We start from the raw sequence: 21,974 nt of genomic DNA, 5'->3' as shown, positions 1-21,974 counted from the left end.
AGATGGACAAATCTCAATAAAAGGGCTTTATCCTGTTTTAAGTCTGGTACAAAATACAGTACAACACTAATCTCCCCAGTATGAAGCCCACGACTCCACACCAGGATCTGCCTCTTGCTTTGATACTTTGCAGCCACAGAGACAGACATCAAGACCAAGTGTGATTTGATCTGCCTAATTCCAGCCTACTTCTGGAACTCAACCACCAAATCTTAAAGCTTTTTCAGTAAATTGTGTTGTTGTGTGCTGTGAAGTCAGAACAGACTCACAGCTGATCCTCTAGCAGGTTTTCAGAGGCAGTAAATCACACGGGAGATTGCCCATCCTTTTTCCACAGACCAGCTGGTAGATTCGAACGAAATGCCTTTGGGATTGCAGAATTGCAGCTCCCATCCATTACAGGCATGACATTAAGTCCACGTGTTCTTAAAGGAAGGGAAGTGGAACTTCTTCCCACTTCATCTGTGGGAAGAAAGTAGGAATCTCTTAGGACAGAGGGAAGGAAGTACATTAAGTATAATTAAGAATCACCACAAAATCTCTAAAATGCTTTAAGTTTCAAATCATTTTATTTATAGACTAGGAGCAGGGACTCAAGCACAGCCTGGTGCTCTAGGATGAAGAATAAAGCAGCTGTTGTCCACACTCAGACGCTGCCAAGGTGCCATCCCCCATTGGTCTGGAATGGCCCACACTGCTGAAAACCGTGAACAGAAGTCATAGCAGGCTGGCAAAGGCAGGAAGCAGGAAAGTCCTGAGGCTATAGCATCAGATCGGAGAGGTCCTGGGTACATCTGCTTGTCTCTTGCCCAAGAGCTGTGCCTCTCCCTGTGTCCACACTGCAGGGCCTTCACTGTCATAGCCCTCTCCAAGAGCTCCTTAAGTTCCCCTCCTGGAATGCATGAGCAGATCCCGCTGGAGCCCAGCCTCCAGGCTTGGGGGCAGTCTGGCTGTGGGAGGGTCAGTCAGCAGAGTCAATTTGTTGAAAACGCCTCGGCCAAAGTAGTCAGCAATCACAGAGAAGCTGTCATTGGAGCACTTGAGCTGTAGAGGAAGAGGAGGGAACAATTAAAGGACTCATTTATTTTTCTTTTTTTAATTTTTAAAATTTTATTAATTTGTGTGTGTGTCTGTACCGTCAAATCAGATCTGACTGGTACAGGAGGAGATTGCCCCTCCTTCTCTGGCAGAGCCATCTGGTGGATTTGAACCACATTATCTCAGGGGTTGCAGTGCAGCTTCTTGCCACTAGGCCACCAGAGCTCCCCAGGACTCATTTCTTAAATGCCCTCACCTTGCAAAGCTGAGAAAAGTAATAAGCCCTCTAGTTCCCCGAAACTAGACACTGGTGGAAGTCTACCCGACTCATCCCTACCTGGTGCTGGAACTGATCATGGAGATCCCGTTTCTGTTCCTGGGCCCGAATCATGTCCATGACCTTGCGATTTTCAGGAAGGCAGGTGGGGCAGTCAGCATCACTTTCCGAGTAACTCTCAAAGCAGTGCTGGTGGAAGGAGTGGCCACACAGGAAGTGGACCGAGGGCAACTCCAAGGCACTGTTACAGATGCTGCACTTGGTCTTCTGGAAGATCTTAGGACTACAGAGGAGACAAACAATGAATGGCCAATAATGGAGACTGTTAGGTCTGGACAGGGGGTCAAGGGTGAGAATGAAGAATTCAAAGAATGTTGATAAGAAGAGTGAACAGCCTTGCCCACCTGGCTGAACTAATGATGAACCATAAATCACAATGGAATGTCCCTCCCTACTGTCCCTAAAGACCCTGTTATAAAAACCCTTCCCAATATGCTCACAAAGTGCGACTTCCTCCTCCTGCATCTTCAGAAGGAGGATCCTCGCCCAGGAGCTCCCCTAGTAAAGCTGCTTTTAAGCTTGCTTGCTTCTTCTCTGATCTCTTTCTTAAGTCCACGGTCTAACAGGGACAAGACCAAGAGCCAAGTAAACAGAGAAGGTAGCCGGAGAGGTTCCTGTTAAGGCCTGATCCATCATACCATTTTAAGGTCAAATGAGGACAACCACCAAGAGCCCACGTGAGATAGTTTCTGTTCCTCAATTGCCATTAAGTTATCTTTTAGGTCTTTACTCAGATGAGATGGATTGACTCAGTGACTCGAGTAATGGGGGTTGGTGTGTCAGAGACACAATAAGGTTGGCACAGGATAGAGCAGGGTTCAGAACTACTGTACACTGGGTCACTATGAGTTGCCAAGTGACTCAACTGCACATTAACAACAACTCAGATGTGACCCTTTCAGTTGAAGCTTTTCTTTTTTAAAAATCTAAGTTTTCCAGTTATACTGTTTTTTTTCATTCATAGATATTTTATCTTACAACATTACCATTAAGAAAACTAATTACAAGAACTAATGACATTGTAATTGTAATTTATTACAATGTCTAGTCAAACTCTTAGTATTGCCTTTCCTTTCACCCAACTTAAAAATTCTGCTCTCTTCTTTCTCCCTTCTCATTCTTATTAACCCTCCAAGATTGGTTCTATGTGTAAACCTATCATTAGCTTTTTAAATTAGTAATCTTAGGGAGCTTTGGTGGCCTAGTGGTAAGAAGTTGCACTACAATCTTGAAGGTTCAAATCGACCAGGTGCTCCGCACGAGAAGGATGGGCAATCTCCTCCTGTGCAATTAACTGCCTCTGAAACCCACTGGAGGGTCAGCTACGAGTCAATTGGTTCTGACTTGATGGTACACCACAACATAGCAGTAACCTTAGACCACAGCTGTCCTTTTGTGAATGACTATGGCACTCAGTATAACTGTTTAGATTCATCCATGCTGTGCACTATTTCACAAATTCTTGATTGGTTTTTAATGATCGCTGACTTTTCTGTTTCATCTGTTTTTGTGCTGGGTTCATTTTGCTCATGGCTTATATTATCATTTTATTAATTGCTGCTGTTTTTCTTTATGATTTTCTTCATTTTGATGAGAAGGTTTAAATTTCCTGGTGGTTTCCCTGTAAGTTATTTTTATCTGCAAGTTAGAAACAGTTCATCTTATCTTGAAAGCTCCTTGACTTCTTCTCCACTTGGAAGTTCTACAATTAACACTTCCTATTCCCTCTTTCATAGCTGACATGATGGCACATAACAACAATATTCCCTCTTCGAGCACTGTAGTTGTCCTCACTTATAGACTCATACTTCTGGTTCTTTTTTTTTTTTCTTTTTTTTTTGTGTGAGTGTACCGTCAAATCAGATCTGACTGGTACAGGAGGAGATTGCCTCTTCCTTCCCCAGCAGAGCATCTGGTGGATTCAAACCGTGCACCTCTGGGATTATAGTTGCAGCTCCTTACCACTAGGCCACCAGAGCTCCCCTTGGTTCTCTATTTTTAATCTGTGAGCTCTTTTAGTAAATTACAACACGTACTCCTTATTCCATTTCCCTTCCCAATTAATAATCTATCACCATCTAACACTATTTTACTGATAAAACACATTTACTGTCTGCTTTCTCCTCTGCGATATAAGCTCCATGAAAGCAGGTGTTTGGTCTCCATTCAGAAGAGTGCTTAGGGCTTAAGAGGAGTTTAGCAAGTACTTATGGAATGAAGGAATTATTCCACCTTAATAAATACAGGATTAAAATTAAAATTTTTTTCCCCTCAAAAAGTCTCATTTTAATGGTGGTTATAACTTGATAGTAGAGAGAACTCTAGTGACCTTGTGGATAAAGACTGTGCTGCCAACACAAAGACTGGTGGTTAGATTCTACCTGTTGCTCCAAGGGAGAAGATGGACAATCTCTTTCTGTGCGATTTACAACCTCTGAAAATTCGCTGGAGGGTCAGCTATGAGTCTGACTCCACAACAACTCATCAAGACTTAATAATAGGGATTAACATCTACCATACTGCTATTAGTTGCCATCATGGTGATTGGTAGGGTGCTGAACAGAACAGCTCCTAGAGCTTTCAATTCAAGGCTGTGGTCTTTTAGAGGGAGATCACCTGGCCTGCCTTCTGAGGCACCTCTGGGTGCATTCAAACAGCCAACCTTTCAGCCTACTACTTACTAACAGTACTTCTGAATTACCCAATTTCTTAATTTCCAAAGCAAAGTTTTTATTTCAAAATTAGTTCCAACCAGTATGTGCCCTTAAACCACCACCACCAAAAACACCTCACTGCTTTTGAGTTAGTTCTGATTCACAGTGATGCCCAAAAGCGTTTCTGAGACTGTAAATTATTATGGAAGGAGACTGCCCATCATTCTCCTGAGGAACTGCTGGTGGACATGAACTGTGGGAGACACACAGCCATGGGGTTAGTAGCACAACTTGCTGCACCACACCACCACAGTTCACTTATAAGTACACTTAGAAGAGGCAAAATAAAGGCACATTCATAAAGAAAATTACCTGTTACAAGAAATCTTACAAAGCCAAATAAATAATGACCTATGTCATAAACCACTATTTCTAATGCCTCCACTAAAAGAGATCTTCAAGACTGGAGGTACTCAAACATAATTCAGTTAACACTATGAAAAGTTATGTAATACCTGTTATGAATCCCACTTAGTCATGGTGAATTATTTCTTTGATATATCACTGGATTCTATTGGCCAGTATTTTATTCAGGATTTTTGCATCTATGTTCATAAGAGATATTGGCTTACAGTTTTCTATTTTGGTGGTGTCCTTTCCTGGCTTTGGTATCAAGGATATGTTTGCTTCATAGAATGAGTTTGGGAGAATTCCAACTTTTTCTATTTTCTGAAATAGTTTATGTAGAATTCTGACAGTTCTCTGAATGTTAGATAAAATTCACTTGTAAAACCATATGGTCCAGGGCTTTTTTTGCTTTGAAGTTGTTTTATTACCTTTTCAATTTCTTCTTTTGTAATGTGTCTGTTCAGATGTTCAATTTCGGTTTGTGTCAGTTTAGGTAGGTTGTGCATTTCTATTTTTTTTTAAAAATTAGTTTTTTTCTCTTTTTTTTTTCAAGAACCAAGCCTAATTTCTAAGTATTTTTACATTTTCTCTAGGTTTTCATATTTGCTTGAGTATAGTTTTTCATAATACTCTAATGTTAACCTTTTTATCTTAGTTGGTTCTGTTGTGATGTTGCCTGATTCATCTCTTACTCGGATTATCTATGTCTTCTTTTGTGACTTTTGCTAATGGTTTGTCAATTTTATTGACTTTTTCAAAGAACCAACTCCTAGTTTTGTTGATAGTTTCAATTGTTTTTTTGGTTTCCTATTTCATTTATTTCGGCTCTAATTTTTATAATTTCAGGGTTTTTAGAGGGTGTCAGGTTTTCTTGCTGGTTTTTTATTATTTTCAATTTTCTGGAGATGTTGGGTTAGAGAGTCAATGTCAGATAAGGGACTTATATCTAGAATTTATAAAATACTTGAGCACCACAAGATAAAGGTAAATAAACCAGCTGAAAAATGGGCACAGGATATGAACAGACACTTCACCAAAGAAGACATTCAGATGGCCAACAAGCACATGAAGAAATGTTCAAAATCCCTAGCTCTAAGAGAGATGAAAATAAAAACAGAGGGGAGCTCTGGTGGCCTAGTGGCAAGGAACTGCAACTACAATCCCAGAGGCGCACGGTTCGAACCCACCAGATGCTCTGCCGGGGAAGGAGGAGCAATATCCTCCTATACCAGTCAGATCTGATTTGACAGTACACGCATACACAAAAATTAAAATAAATAAATAAATAAATAAAAATCAAAACAACTATGACTGCAACAATGAATGAATGAAAACCCCAAATCTCTGTAAATGTTCATTAAAACGAATAAAATTTAATAATAATAAAAAAAAACCAAAATAAAAAAACAACTATGACATATCGTCTCACCCCAGTAAGAATAGCAACCTATGCTGGCAAGTTTGCGGAGAAACAGGAACCCTTATTCACTGTTGGTGGGAATGTAAAATGGTGCAACCATTATGGAAGGCAGTATGGTACTTTCTCAAAACGTTGCAAATAGAAATACCATTTGACCCAGCAATTCTACTGGGAATATACCCTAAAGAAACCATAACTGCCACCAGGCAGACATATGGGCACCCATGTTGACTGTGGCTTTGTTCATAATAGCAAAGAGTTGGAAACAACCTAAGTGCTCATCAAGAAACAAACAGCTAGAGATGCTGTAGTATAGTCACACAATGGAATACTATTCTGCATTGAAAAACAAGGAACTCATGCAGTATTATTCAAAATGGTGACCCTCGAGGACATTATGCTGAGTGAAGTATCTCGATCACAAAAGGACAAATACTGCATGGTGCCAATGTTGTAAAACAGGACTGACATCATGGTTGGGGTGAGACTGAGAAAAACTGAATAAATTATGTATACTTCATTGAAACAGATGAGGGAGAAAACAGTTTAAAAGCGATATATGATTGGGTATTATGGTCATGACAAGAGTCCAGAATGAAGGCTGCATAGTGGATTGTACTGGGGTGGGGTAGGGGTAGGTGGGAATTGTATACCAATGAAAAGAAATTTTCTTTTACTTTTCAAAGAGAAGAGTGAACTGGAGGGGAGGGGTGGGCAGGGAGAAAAATGCAACAATGAATGGATGGAAATCCAAAATCTCCGTAAATGTTCATTAAAATGAAGAAAATAAAATAAGTTATGTAGTAACAGTGAGGAAGGTGGCTATCCCAGGGCCCTTCCACACTCCCAGACACCACATACCTTGCCTTGAGCTCCTGGATCTCCTGTCGGATGCGGGTGGTCTCCTCCCGGTACCGCCGCACTCGCAGTTCATCTTGTGCAATCTGCTGGCTCTGTTTCTGCAGCTTCTGGACCAGGTAGTCCCTGATGACGGACAAGGTGGCTGTGGAGTTATGGGCCAGGGTCTGCACCACTAAAATTGGGTCCAGGAAGAAATGAGACAATGAACCAACAATGCTTCCTGGACAGAGCTAGAGGTCCCTCCTCAGAGCTCCATTGTTAGCAGCTTGCTACCTCTGTACCCAAGTACCTAGAAGGGGTGGCATGAGGTTCTTGTTCTCGATATGCTTGAGCACAGCGGCCACGTACTCCTTGCAGTCCTCCTCTTTGCGGGCAAAGTAGCTGAGGGCCTGTTCCCACAGGGAGGGCTCCTGCTCTCCATGGCGCTCACACACGGCAATCACCTGCCGGTACTGCTCGTGTTGCATGTGATAGTGCATAATCTGCTGAAACCTGGGGCCGGAGAAATGACACACCTCAGTGGTTGTCCCAGGCAAGTCACCTGGATACCTTCTCCTTACCCTGAAATCCCTCCAATTCTTACAGCTTCCCCTGCTCATAAAGGTAAAGGACCCCATCCTGGAAGTCATGCATCTGGCAGAGGACCAGGGCCTTGTCAAAGACATTAGAGAAGCGTCCACTCTTCAGCAGGGAGATGGCCTCTGCGTGAAGCTTCTCTTTGACCTAGGAAGAGGAAGGGAACAGCTACTGGGCAGACTGAAAAACTCACAAGTCAACTATTTCTTTACTTCAGTTCTAGTTCTTTGCTGAGGACCACTTAGCCCAAAGGTAGGGGTTATTGGTCCTTCCTAAGGAATGCACCACAAGTAAGAATTATCTTTTCTCCAGCACCTCCTGTGATTTTTGCCCAGATCGCACCTGTGGATCCTTCTCATGAGCCCAGTTCTGTAGCCTCAGCTCAAGAAGTGTGTCGTAGATACCCTGAGGTGAGTCAGGCTGCACCTCACTCATGTGCTCCAGGAAGGCCTTCAGTTCTCGTGGGTTGTTGGCAAAGATGGGAATGAACTCCTCAGAGTTGGCCTAGGATGGCAAGGGAGAAGAGCAGAAAGTTAGATTTGTGTCTAACTAGTGTCTAACCCGAAACTAGTCCTTGTGTCCCAAAGCTGTTCTACCACAAGTCTCACCCTGCAGCCCGCAGCCTCCCTCTCGCCTCGGCCTTCAAGGCTAGGCCGATAATCAGTACAGAGTCCTTTGAGCAACTGGGTAGTTTGCACTGGTATGTGGTGCATGAGAGTCTTGCCATAGCGCTTCATGTTACTCTCGGCCTGCTCAAAAGGCAGCTTGCCAATGTACCGAAGGGCTTCCTGGTAATTCTGTGAAGAAGCAAAGGTCGGAGTGAGGTCATACTCCTAGTTCACCTCCCAGGAAGCACTCTCCCCATTTAAGGGAAAGTCTCGAAAAAACAGGGCTTAAAATGTTCCACCTACTTTAATGTCCTCAAGCTGGATCTTCAGGTACCACTCATGATGTGCATGGTTCTCTGCCAAATAGAGAGCATGGGAGTAGTAGCCGGCCTGTCGCAGAACCCTGATGGCTGTCTCCACATCAAAATGTACTTCACTCTCACTCTTCGTCTGTCGGGGAAAAATAAGACAAGATTATCCACACAGAGGTTATGGTGACAGAAAGGAGAAGAAACTGCATTTGAGCCCAAGACAAGATCCATAAATCTACAGTAGTAAAAATTAAAACATCAAACACTTCTTTTTTAAAATAGCGCTTTCTATGAGTATAGTGTGTTAAATATGTAATTCTTTCAATCCCCAAAATGACTCTTATTAGCATTATTATTCTACAGATGAAGAAATTGAAGCTCAAATAAATGAAGTGAACTGACCAGGATAATAGGAATAGTAAATGGTCAACCCTATATTCAAAACCAGGCAGTATGGCTGCAGAATTCCTGCTTTTAAAACAATGTGAGAGATGAGAACTGGATGGTGCCTAGCTAAAAGATCACATTAGATGATCATGGATAGAATAGGAAGGCAAAACACAACTCAAAAACATAAAGGCCAGACAGAGACTGGTGGAACCCCAAGAACAAGGGCCCTTAGTTAACCCTTTGAGCCTGGAATGAAACTCATGCCATGGCTCAAGTTTCAGCCACCAGGCTTATAAAGTAGCCAGTAACACCAGGGAAGCAGGCCTTAAAATAACCAACAATATAAGTTCAAAAAAAGCAGCATTTACCAAGATAAAAGCCAAGAAGCAGGAAGGGATTAATAGAAATGAGAGATTCAGGGAGAAAGTAGAAAAAGTGTAATTCTATTTGGGGTAATAACAATTACTGTTTTAAAACAAACTGCACATGAATGATTGAAGGAAAAACTAATTGTACATTTTTACTCCAATCAGGATAAACAAAACCCCATTATGTGCTCCTATCTCTCAGAAGCTTTTGACTAAAAGCCAAAAATTTTCTCTGTCCTACCTTTACATGGGCTTTTCTGAAACCTTCCCAAATGCCAACTATAGAAGACTAGTAGCATGGAACAGGAAGGAAGACGGGAGGAACTCTCTCATTTATAGAATGGGCCTTGTTCCCTTAATAAGTCAGCTCTTTCCTTTCCGTGCATACTGCCGAAGGGCAAGTGTGGTAGAGCACTCATGCCCTCACCCCGTCCTTTACCTTGATGAATTCCTCCAGCTTTGAACTGTCCTTAAGCTTGGTATAGCAATTGAGCAGTAGGGTAGTATGGTCGGCATTGGCCAGAGATTGCCGGTGCAGGGTCTGCAGGTAGGCAGTCAGGTTGTGGATGCGCTGAGCATCCAGAAACTTGCGGATCACATAGGATGGCTCCAGCTTTCCAATTGTTCTGTGGAGACATGTGCATCAAAGTACTTCTCAAACTTTAATGGGCAAAGAACTAAATAAATGAAAGAACATATCATGCTCATGGACTGGAAGCTTAACGTTGCAAACTGTCAATACTACACAAAATAATCTGTATATACACTGTGATCCTGATCCACCTTCTATCAATATTCAGTTATTCAGTTTCTTCTGTTAACATTCTTTAAAGAGATATAATTTTATACAGAAAGGCAAGATTTCTACATAACCACAGCAGTCAAAACAGTGTGGTAATGGTACATCAGACACAGACTAACAGAACAGGAGTAAGAAACCACAAGCCTATCAATCTACCTATGAAAAGCTGATCTTTGACGAAGAGCCATTAAATGGGGAAGAAACAGTCTCTGTAACAAACGCTCCTGGAAAAACTTGATGTCTTATTTGCAGCAGTGCTACATTCCTCCTCATCAAGCCCAGCCTCCCAAATGATCTATTTTGAATACAGATTGAAAAGGTATGGAGACAGGATGCACTCCTTTCCTGATTATGAACCATGCAGTGTTTCCTTGCTCTGTCTGACCATTGCCTCCTGATCTAAGTATAGGATTCACATGAGCACAATCAAGTTTTCTGGGATTCCCATTCTTCTCAAAGATAGCCACAATTTGCTGTTATCCACACAAATGCCTTTGCATAGTCAAGGAAACACAAATAGACAATCCTTTGGTACTCTCTGCTTTCAGCCAAGATTCATTCAACACTAGTCATCATGTCCCTAGTGCCACAGCCTCTTCTAAACCCAGATTGCATTTCTGGTAGTTCTCTGTCAATGTACTGTTCCAGTCAGTTTTGGATAATCATCAGCAAGATTTTGCTTGTGTAATAGTGATAGTTTGATAATTTCCACACTATCAGATCACCTTTTTTTGGAATGGGAATAAATATGGATCTCTTCTAGTCAGTTGGTCAGGTAGTGACTCTCCAGATTTCTTGGCAAAATCTGGTGAGCACAGAGAAATGTGGCATCAGGATTGGTAGAAGACTCATCAACCACCTGCAATTTGCAGATGATAAGACCAGAGATGCAGTCTTCAATGTGGATTGAAGCTCAACATCAAGAAAACAAAGATTCTCACCACTGGGCCAAATGGCAACACCATGACCAATGGAGAAGAGATTGAGGGTGCTAACCAATTTTAGTTTGCTGGGCCCCAAAATCAACACTGTTGACACCAGGAGTCAGAAAATCAAAAGACAATGGCACTGGGGAAATTGCTGTCAGGGACCTCTCCAAAGTGCTAAAGAGCAATGATGTTAGTCTAGAGACTAAGGTGTGCCTGAGCTAAAGTCTTCACAATATTTTGCTATTCATCAGAGAGCTGGACAATGACTAAGGGTGACAAAAAAACAATCAATGCCTTGAGTTGTGGTGCTGGAGAAGAGTAATAAACATAACATGGATCCCCAAAAGAATAAATAAGTCGCCTTGGAAAGGATGAAACCAGGCTGCTTCTTAGAGACAAGGATTTTGAAGTTTCATTTCACATACATAAAATAGAGATCTCAAGATAGGGATCAAAGCCCTAAATGTAAAACCTAAAACTACAGATAACTTTTTTTTTTTAAAACGCAAACTTAGGGTCTTTGATTTACAGCATAACTAGACTAGCAAACATAAAAAAAACTGCACAAAGATCTAGATGAAGAAGTAGATGAATGGGACCTAAAAATGGAATCCTTATGTGTACTTCAAAAACCCAGAGATCTACAGATTAAGGAGAAAATGTTTGGCACAGATAGGCACAGATATTACTTGCAGATCTTCTTAAAACATGTATTTTATTCCTGTTAGATTCTGCATTTCTAACCAATTCCCAGGTGATCTTGATGCTACCAGACTAAGGAGCACGCTGAGTAGCACGGCTCTAGCAGCTACTAACAGGAACTGCGGATGGCGTGGGAAAGAAGTCAGAGCAGTTCCCATAACTCTTACCTGGGCAGAAAATTCCAAGAAACATGCAGCAAGGAAAGGAAGTGTGAAATCAAGATATGAATACTGTTTACTCTTCAAAGGACTGTCATAATTATTATTTTTAACAAAGGCTAGGCTAAAATAGAAAACAAGTTGTAGTCATAAGCCCATTTACACACTGGTCAAACATTCCTATCAGTGTGTAAAAACAAAAGTTATGCAAAATAAAAATTGCTCCTGGTGGAGTTCAACATCCTACTCCGAGCAAAAGAATTAGCCTGCTTGTCTGTTCCTGCCCAAGCATTCGCAGCTCACAAAGCACCTCCAGACTGACCGGATATACTGCTGGACAGCCCCATCATGGTTGCCCTTGCTGTAGAGATGGTCACCATACTGCATGAAGATCTGGGCCAGCCCATCGCTGTCCAGGTGCTGGCTCTTGGCCAGATTAATCGCCATCTCAAACAGGTTCTTCTTAAACAGCATCTAAATAAAGAAAGATTAGAAAAATAGTTGATGCAATCCAGAGAAGACAGAATATACCCACAATAAAAATCAGACATCACAGAAGTTTCAATCTAGCTAACTCCTAGATTAAAGGTCAGAGCCTTCTACGTTCCCCCTAAGCTCAGTATCATCTCACCTTACAAAGTTCTCTGCCAAGAGGATCCCAATAGTAGGCTACAGCTTTCCTTCCAGCCACTACTTCCCTCGAGGCCTCATCCCAGGCTCTTTACCTTGTAATCCTACTCTAAGAGGCTGAGGAAGGCTGTGACCCAAAGTGGAGGAAACACCCTAGCCAAGGTGACCTGGGGAGCCTGTTCCTGTTCTTCTGGGTGTCTGTGGCCAGCTCTGGGAACCTGGTGGCCTTGCCTCCAGTTTGGTCTGTGTGTCCTTCTCCTGCAGTGCGTGGACCCGCCCATCCCGCGTCAGCACATACAGGGAGCCCCACTCAGCAAGCACATCCACTACGTCCTCAAAGACGGTGCTATAAGCTATGAACTTGTTGCACAGGTCGTAGATGTTGAGAATCTGCTTGTCGGAACTCTGCGAGTCCCTGCTGGTAAACTCTGACCTATTTGGGAAAGAAGAAATACCAGATATTTGTACCGTCATTCTCTCATCTCCCATTTCCTCTCCCATGACAGCTCTGGTGCTGCCCATTCCACCTAGAACAAATCCGTTCTTTGGCCCCTCAAGCAGTTCATCTCTCACAATATTTAACACTGGAAGTTATATGAAGAAATCACAAAGATCTTACCTCCTTATTTTTTAAGATCCTATGATTAACACAGGCAGTAGATGAAAATATTAAATGCATCTAGATAGTAACTTATTTAAATATAATTATCCAGTGCCTGGTATGCATAAGACACTATGTCTAGCATTGAATAGAAAACAATAACTGATGTTATTAAGGATGTCTACTGTGCAGCAGACTTGTCCCAGTCTCCATTTTAGTTTGCTCTGGAAAATAGTAATTTCCTCTACTTTTCAATTTCTTCTCTGCCCAGTTTGACTAAAGAATTTTAAAAAATCCTAAAGTCCAGTTTCCCTCAAGTGTCTTTTTACACCAGGGCTACTCAGCAAATACATGCTACAAAAAAACAGATTGCTCAGTAAAAACTGAGTCTAAATGTGGGGAAACTGCATATAACCAAGTGGTGGACTGAGAAGACTAAGGTATTTAGATTTTAAAATGCAGTGAATTCCATAAATCCTTATGTGCATCTTAAGACTTCTCCAAAAGAATAAAAGGAAAATGGGAGGGGGGGGAATACTTGGCAATGATTTATCTGAAAAGGGACTCATGTCTGCAGTATATAGAAAACTCCAACACCTCAACAAGAAAAAAGAACTGAATTACAAAATGGGCAGAGGACATGAATAGACCTTTCTCTAAATGCTCAAAATCATTAGCTACTGTTGTTAGATGCCACTAAGTCAGAAATGATTTATAGCTGATCCTCCAGTGGGTTTTCAGAAGCTGTTAATCACATAGAAGGAGACTCCCCATCTTTCTCCCAAGGAGCAGCTGGTGGATTTGAACCAAGTGCCTTTGTGTTGGCAGCACAACTCCTTATCCACTATGCTACTAGAGTTCTGGCATAAATTGTTAAGAGAAATGCAAATCAAAACAATGAGATATAATCTCACCCTACCATCAAAAGCAAAGTTCACTGAGACAGCAAACAACAAATGCTGGCAAGGGTGGAGAGACAGAAACTTTCTCACAGTGCTGATGGGTTTGTAAAATGTTGTAACCACGCTGGAAAGCACTTTGGTTCTTCTATAGAAATCTGGGAATAGAAACACCATTTGGCCTATAACCCCACTACTTGGTATATATCCCCCTCAAAATGCAGCACAAATTAACATATACCCATGTAAGTTTACTGCAGCATTACTTACTACAGCAAAGAACTGGAAACAACTCAAGTATCTATCAATGGACAAATGGCTAAAGAAAATATGGTACAGTCACACAATGGCATATCATGCATCCCTAACAACTATCAAGATTTGTGAAATACTGTACAACATGGATCAATCTACAATACATTATGCTGAATAATATAAGCTGATTAAAAAAAAACAACAAAACATCAACAAAAAACCAACCCTCAATTTTAAGACTACTATTAAGAAAACCTAGGGAGCTCTGGCAGCCTAATGGATAAGCGTTTGTGTTGCCAAATTGCCGGTGGTTCAAATCCACCAGCTGCTCTGTGAAAGATAGTAATCTCCTGAGCAATTTATAGCCTTTGAAAACCCACTGTAAAAAATGATCAAAACGCATAAAGTAATTAGGAAAAAAAACCCACTGTAGATCAGCTATGAGTCTGCTCTGGCTTGATAGTACATAACAACAACAAGGAGAGGTTTATGAACAAATAGAATCAATCTTAAGGACAACAGGGATGAGATGGAGTAAAAATAGATAAGCTGGGTAAAAGGAAATGGAAGACACTGATTTAACAAGTAATCATTAAGTTAATCAATGTCAAGTAATGCTATAAAACACAACATCCATGAATGGCTGTATAAAAAACCAGAATGATGTTTAAACCTTCATTCAAATAAAAATAAATTAAAAACGAAGCAAGAAAAACATCCAGTGAATTATATGAAATAAATCCAGGCCCCACCCCTTCCCTTCTCACTGACATCCTTACTTGGGAGAAACCTTCCGGTCACGTGAGACAATAACAAGGTAGCCTCGAAACCAGTGAGCAATGAGCTTATGGCCCTCAAAAGCAAAGCAGGGCCCACGTTCATCAGGCTGGTACAAGTAGACACACTCATCTCCGGCTACGATGAACTGCAGGTCCTGAGAGGGGTCACTTAAGGCTGAGCAGCGCAGGCCACAACCATGAGTGTCCAACTCCATGCGAGGGTAGTCCTTTCCAGAAACTATATAGGACTGCAAGAAATGACAAAAGGGTTACAGAAGGAAGCCTTCACAAAGGGCCTCCCATCTCCACACTGGCCCTCCTTCCCTCTTAGCACTCTAAGACTTTCCCTGATTGCTTGCTTGCTCCTTTACCCTTTCCTACTCAATAAACATGGGAGTCCAAGGGTAGTACATAGTTAACTCATTTGGCTGCTAACTGAAAGATTGGAGGCTTGTTCACCTGAGGTGCCTCAAAAGAAAAGTCTTTTCATCTACTTCCATATAGTCCTATGGCTCAGAGTTTTACCGACACAATTAAAATCACCAAGTGTCAGAACTGGCATGTCAGCAACTGAGTTTGGATTAACCATGAACAGGGGCCACGTTTTTGTCCTCTGTACATATAATTACTACCTAGTACAGAAATTCTGCACATAAGAGAAATTAATAATAGTTTACTGTTTTATCCAAAGAATATTCCTAGAGTGCTCTGTGCGTTAAGCATCAAGCTTCTTGTTTAAACAGTGACCCTGAGTACTACAGAGTGAGACTCTGCCAGTTCCCACTGCCATCCTCACAATCTTTGCTATGCGTGACCCACTGCAGTCACTGTGTCAATTTACCTCACTGAAGGCCTACCTTTTTTCACTCTTTGCTTTACTAAGGGGGCTCTCATGACTGAGTGGGTAAAGAATTGAGCTGACAAACCCAAAGGTGGTGCCTCTCTGGTGGTTCAAATCTACCAATGGCCCCAAGGGATAAAGACTGGCAACCTTTCAAGTAGATGTTAATTCTTCAGTGGTTTTTGGGGTTTTTGTTGTTTTTTTTTTGTTTTTTTTTTGTTTTTTTTGTAATAGTAGTCTTAAAATTGTAGTCTTAAAATTGAGGGTTGGTTTTTTTGTTTTTTTTCTGTCCAGCATGCATGAAAGGCAACTAAAAACAGCACGGCTTAGGTTAGGCACACCTTAAATCTTCAAAGAACACCTTTGCTTTTTTAGCGTATTAGAGTTCTTTTGCAATAGATTTGCCCAATGAAATATGCCAGAGGCTATTGTAAATTAGGAACACCAAGAATCAGAGGTGTAGTGTCTTGTTCAACATCACGTAATAAGTTATATACATTCAAATGAATAATAAAAATTCACATAAATTTTTTTAAATAATTCCAAACTATACCTCCTCCCAAAAATTCGATTCGATATTTGTTTCTATCCCAAAGAAAGGTGACCCAACAGAATGTGGAAACTACAGAACAATCTCACTGATTTCACATGCAAGCAAGATTTTACTGAAGATTATCCAAAAACGACTGGAACAGCACATCAACAGAGAACTACCAGAAGTCCAGGCTGGGTTTAGAAGGGGTCGTGGTACTAGAGATATTGTAGCTGATGTTAGAAGGATCTTGGCTGAAAGCAGGGAATACCAGAGGAATGTCTATCTGTGTTTCATTGACTATGCAAAGGCATTTGACTGTGTAGATCATAACAAACTATGGCTGACTCTGAGAAGAATGGGAATCCCAGAACATTTGATCGTTCTAATGTGAAACTTATACTTGGACCAGGAGGCAGTCGTCAGAACAGAGCAAGGGAACACTGCATGGTTCAAAATTGGGAAGGGCGTACGCCAGGGATGCATCCTATCTCCATCCATACCTTTTCAACCTATATGCAGATTATCCAGGAGGCTAGGCTCTATAAGGAGAAATGTGGGGTCAAGATTGGTGGACGATTTATCAACAACCTGCATTATGCGGATGACACAACCCTGCTTGCTGAAACTGAAGAGGATCTGAAAGCACCTGCTGCAGAGTGTCAAGGACTGAAGCCTACAATATGGATTGAGGCTCAATGTCAAGAAGACAAAGATTCTCACCACTGGACCAATTGGCAGCATCAGGATGGATGGTGAAGAGATTGAAATTGTACACAGCTTTAGTTTGCTCGGTAGTCAAGTCTTGGCACCAGCAGCCAGGAAATTAAAAGGCGCATTGCCATGGGAAAGTCTGCTGTTAGGGACCTCTCCAAAGTACTGAAGAGCATTGGTGTCTCTCTGGAGACTAAGGTGCGTCTGATACAGGCTATGGTCTTCGCAAACACTTGTTATGCATCAGAGAGTTGGACAATGACCACGGAGGATAGAAGGAGAACTGATGCCTTTGAGCTGTGGTGCTGGAGAAGAGTACTGAGAATACCATGGACTGCTGGGAAAACAGATTTCTCCTGGAAAGGGTTAAACCAGGTGGCTCCTTGGAGGCAAGGATTCTGAGGCTCTGTCTAACATACTTTGGACATGTTGTGAGGAGAGACCGGACCTTGGAGAGGGACATCATGCTTGGGAGTGTGGAGGGACAACGCAGGAGAGGAAGGCCCTCTATGAGGTGGATTGATTCAGTGACTGGGATAATTGGGATGGGAGTGTCAGAGACAGTGCGATTGGAACAGGACAGAGCGGAGTTTAGGGCTGTTGTACATAGGGTCGCTATGAGTCGCAAGCAACTCGATGGCATGACTCGACGGCACATAACAACAACAACCACCTCCTCCCACTTTCTAAACTTAAGCAGCAAAGATGCTAAGCAGGGAAAATTATTCAAAAGTAAAGGATGAAAATAAAAGAATCCTACTTCTATCGGCACTTGATTTCTGAGCAATGGGATAAGCCTTTCCTGGCTACTTCTAACACTGGAGGCCCTGGTCATACCTGAACATTCTCTGTTGTCACAACAAACAAGTGAGTGGTCTTTCCTGCTTGGCGAAAGGCCAGTCCAGTGACAGGATAGTTGCCCTTGTGCAAAATCTGGGTCTTACTGTGCCGGTCTCGGGTGATGTCTCCTTTATTCAATGTAACACTGCCATCTGTGAAACCTTCAGGACAATAGGAAACCAAGAAGCAGAAAATATCAGGAAGCACAAAGGGGTTATTAGAAGGAGAAAAAGGGAAAAAAAGACCAGTTGGGGTATTTATTGGAAGTGACAAGTTCTCTTTGCATAACACATTTCACTAATGAAGAGTCAACTGAATAAAACACATGATGATTGGTATTTACTCATTTTCAAGGACAAAATTAAGTGTCTTCTCATTCTCAAGTTTAAAAATCTCAAAGGCTAAACAATCTTATGAACACAATAAAGATGAGCTCCAGAAGTCAACTCTGAACAAAACCTATCAAGAATTTAGGAGTGTTCATACTGACTTCTCCTTACCAATGGCCATGAAGTTGAGATTTTCATGAACAGTCAAGCAGGACACAACAGTGGGCTCCGCTCCTGGGATGGCAGGAAAGATTCGGGTACAGAGAGGATTGCCACCATCTCGCTTCTCCAGGTTCCAGATCTTTACCTAGGAACCAATCTCAGGAGTGTAAACGTTAGTCATTCCAGGCTGCCAGCCATTCCCCACCTCCTGAGACTCACCAGTGGGTTGATGCCTTCTTCATCTTCACCAACGGATGCTAGAATGTTATGCTGCTTCAGCTGGTACAGGTGTGTCACCCGCAGCTTGTAGGCTTGGAAGGCTGTAAGCTGTAGGGAGCGTGGCAAAAACCAGATCTGGCCTTCCATATGTACAGAGCAGTGAAGGAGCCTCCTCTCCAAGGAGAGATATTTTCATTTAGACCAGAAACTCAGATTACAACTAATGGCTCTTTAAACTTTTTATTAGTTTTCCAAATACCATCTGTGGGCCCTTCCATCTTAAAGATAGTTAAAAAGAGGCTTGAGTTCAACAGTAATAATTTGAAGAGCAAAACTGTACTGTTTCACCCACTCGTCCAGAAGAGAGATGTCAACTCATTTTTATCTTTTAAAATCAACCTGCATCCTTTCTTTTATTGGTCCTTAAAATACGCTTAATGAACTGGCTTTTTATACTCCCTTTACAAGTAAGGAAACTAAAAAGCAGAGGGTAAATTACTTACAGGATTGCTCAGCTGGCTACAAATTAGAGCGGCTAAAACTGCGCTCAGAATATAGAATAAGAGCCGGGAGCCAAGATTAAATAAACTGGCACATTGCACAAACCCCTATGAAGGACAGATTCCGTCCCAGCTGAGTATCTTCCAGGATTTGGGAAGGGACGAGATGACACCACAAGAAGGATATCTCCAAACACCAGACTCCCTCGGCCTGAGTCGCAGACAGTGATGCCAGGAGGGAGGCAAAGGAATTTGGAAGCAGCAGGTCCAGAGGTAGGTGCAGCCCCAGGAGCTGCGCCATCATTCCCCAGCGGCTCCTTCACCACCTCCTTGTCGAAGAAAACGAAACGCCGCCACTGCAGGTAGGCAGCCATCTTGGCCGAAGGGCCCCGCCTCCTAGAGCGAGGTCACGTGAGAGTAAGCGGTGCTCACGTGACCCGCCATCTGTCTGGTTTGTGCCTGTAGAGACTGGTGCGCAAGCGCTACCGAGTTCTTGCGGAGGCGGTGAGTAGGACAGGCTGTCCGGCGGCTGGTAGAGTGGGCGGGGTTGCAGGTGGGTGCTACTTCTGTTGACCATGCCGTTGGCTACTGCGTGATGTGGTGGCCTCGCTGCTTAAAGCCCAGGCTGCTGTCGAAAAAAATGGGCGAGCTCACCAGCCAGACGTTTCTGTAAAAGAAAAATGTCGCTTCCATAAAGTTTTACGCCTTGGAAACTGAAGTCGTTTTACTCTCCTGTAAGGTTACTGTGAGCATCATTCGTAAGCAATGGATTGACTGGTTTGTTACTGTAAACCGCGCTCGCTAAGATGTTAAGAGCTCGACCCTTCACCTTTTTGAACCACAGTTTCCAGTTGCATGAAACTGATCCTCGAGGAGGAGGATAAAGGCAAAAAAAAAAAAAAGGTTGCGCGCTTTGTGAACCTGTTGCGTCTACGTGTTTTATTTAACCTGTTTATGGTTGTTTTGAGGCATAAATGAAACAGTAACATCTCTTATTGCCACCGAGTCGGAACCAACTCCTAGAAGACCTCTTTAGCAGGTTTTCAGAAGCTATATAATTCACACAGGCAGAGATTGCCCATCTTTCCTCTCAGAGCTGTTGGTGAATTTCAGGTGCCAGCATTTTGCGTTAGTTGCGAAACACCCTACCTCGTAGGGCCACAGAGCTGCCTGAGAACTGGTTTTAAATTGTAGAGGAGATAAAAAGGAAATTTGATGTTTGTGTCTGAGACCAATTAGGAATTGGATAGCTAATGTCTTGATGACTGTTTTTCTCTTGTGTCTCCTTGGCAAAAGACTTGTATTAACTACTCAAAACATACTTCTTTTTTTAAAAAAAATCAAAACATTTCTTAAGTAAGCTTAGAAATCTATAACAGGGACCCTCAAGTTCTTGGTTCTCCCTCCCATTTTCTTTGTGAGAGATACTAAGATGTAACCGGATCAGAGCAAAAGCCAAAAATGAGAGCTTTGAGAACAGTTATCCAAGGAGTGCCAGGATATACTGCAGTGGCCACCTTCCACTCCCAGATCTGTCTAAAGTAACTTTGTGTTCAAACAGGAGCTGTCCAAATGGACAGCTGTAGGTTTGCTGACTGCACACTAGGAGGAACTATGTGTAGGAGTGATAGTCATTTTTCGTTTTCATGGACAGATGAAAAAGTGATGATGTTAATATTTCTAAAGTATATTTTTCACTCCCTCACAACTGCTTTTTCTTTTTATTGTAAAAATATTCATGTTGAAACATAAACCAGTACCCTCCAGAACTTTTTATATTCAGAATATTCTTTATTCCTGCCAGATCCTGAGTTTATGAGGACCAGGGCTGGATCCTGTTTGCCAAGAACCAGGTCAAGCAGAGCGTGGTTGGTAGAGGTTCTGGGGTTGGTGTAAAGAATAAATTCAGGAATGTCTCTTCTGTCCCCAATCTGATTGATAAAAAGAAGGTAGACTCCCTTTTCTGATAAAGAAAAGAAACCACCTAGCCACCACTAGACACACAGAATTCTTCCAGTTTAGTTCCCCCCACCTCTTTGTCACACCAGTATTGACACTGTTTCCAGATCTCATTCATGGGCAGAAGCATGAATAGGAAGTATATTGAGCAATCCCACTTTTAGCTGTTGAATATATTCTGTACTTTTCAATCAGAATTTTTAGATAAAATGCTGACTTGTCAGTTGTTGAGATTATAATAAATACTAAAGCTGTGTGAAAGCAAAGAGAAATGTGAGCAGTTGATAGTTTTTGACTTGACCGCTCCGCCTACTGTCTAGAGGGAGAGGCCAAGTCTTTCTCCCTCTGTCTGATCTGACACAGCCTGTGCTTAGAGTGCTTAATGATTGGGCTATCATCGCCATCCTACTTGCTGGCAGTCCCTGTTAATGTCTTCATTTCATTCTCCTTTCTAACATACACTAATTGAATAATATGCTTGGTATTGTACTAGATGCCCAGAATAATAATATGAACAAGGTATGGTCCTTGCCATTTAGGGAGTTCAGTTTCCATGGTAGTTGACACATACAAAAGAATAATAGTAGCAGCCCTTAATTTCATCTAGTAAATTATACCTTACAAAGTGCTTTTGCTTTTCATGCCATCATCATAGCAGCTGTCTGCAGATGAGGTATCATTATCTCTGATGAGAAAATGGAAGTCTCAAGGAAGTTCATGGGACTCTCTTTGGACAAAAACATCAAAGAAAATAAAGCAGGAGTCCCTCAGTCCTTTGGCCTCTAATTAGGAGAACTGGGGCATGGAGGCAGGCTGCACTCACCAGAATATACACCAGATTTGTCTTTTATTTTGAAACATCTGATCTGCACTTCAGTATGGTGAGAGAGGCAGATGAGCCATTCCAAAATGCAGTGTGTACAGGCTTAGGTACTATTGCACATACTGAGAACTTGAGATCCGGAAGTTGTTGTTGTTGTTGTTATGTGCCATCGAGTCCTTTGCGACTTATAGCGACCCTATGCACAACAGCCCTAAACCCTGCTCTATCCTTCGCCAACCGCACCGCCTCTGACACACCCATCCCGATTACCCCAGTCACCGAATCAATCCATCTCATAGAGGGTCTTCCCCTCCTGCGTTGTCCCTCAA

At 42.1% G+C, this 21,974-nt stretch overlaps 1 protein-coding gene across 1 annotated transcript; it reads right to left on the bottom strand.

The window, feature by feature from the left end:
- Positions 1-879: 879 nt before the first annotated feature.
- On the bottom strand, positions 880-19,279 carry VPS11 (vacuolar protein sorting 11 homolog (S. cerevisiae)). The gene is made up of 16 exons (XM_006890846.1): positions 19,051-19,279; positions 18,364-18,512; positions 18,154-18,289; positions 17,651-17,814; positions 14,727-14,974; positions 12,424-12,625; positions 11,885-12,036; positions 9,411-9,597; positions 8,206-8,352; positions 7,903-8,091; positions 7,637-7,798; positions 7,302-7,441; positions 7,008-7,210; positions 6,719-6,890; positions 1,376-1,598; positions 880-1,044 (listed from the first exon to the last, which is right to left on the bottom strand). Exons 1-16 carry the CDS (start codon positions 19,235-19,237, stop codon positions 880-882), a joined length of 2,826 nt encoding a protein of 941 aa, XP_006890908.1. The 5' UTR covers positions 19,238-19,279.
- Between the last annotated feature and the right edge of the window lie 2,695 nt (positions 19,280-21,974).

Source organism: Elephantulus edwardii, unplaced genomic scaffold (assembly GCF_000299155.1).
Source record: "Elephantulus edwardii isolate Elephantulus edwardi_28Jun2011 unplaced genomic scaffold, EleEdw1.0 scaffold00093, whole genome shotgun sequence".
NCBI classification, from domain to species: Eukaryota; Metazoa; Chordata; class Mammalia; order Macroscelidea; family Macroscelididae; genus Elephantulus; species Elephantulus edwardii.
This window is presented reverse-complemented; position numbering and strand designations above follow the sequence as displayed.

What these genes read in the sequence shown, in the direction of transcription:
- VPS11 (XM_006890846.1), bottom strand. Translation starts at nt 19,237, where the DNA reads ATGGCTGCCTACCTGCAGTGGCGGCGTTTCGTTTTCTTCGACAAGGAG. An exon ending in TCTCAACTTCATGGCCATTG is followed by an intron (nt 17,815 to 18,153) that starts GTAAGGAGAAGT and finishes ATTGTCCTGAAG; the next exon opens with GTTTCACAGATGGCAGTGTT. An exon ending in GCTGTCCAGCAGTATATCCG is followed by an intron (nt 9,598 to 11,884) that starts GTCAGTCTGGAG and finishes ATGTCTCCACAG; the next exon opens with AACAATTGGAAAGCTGGAGC.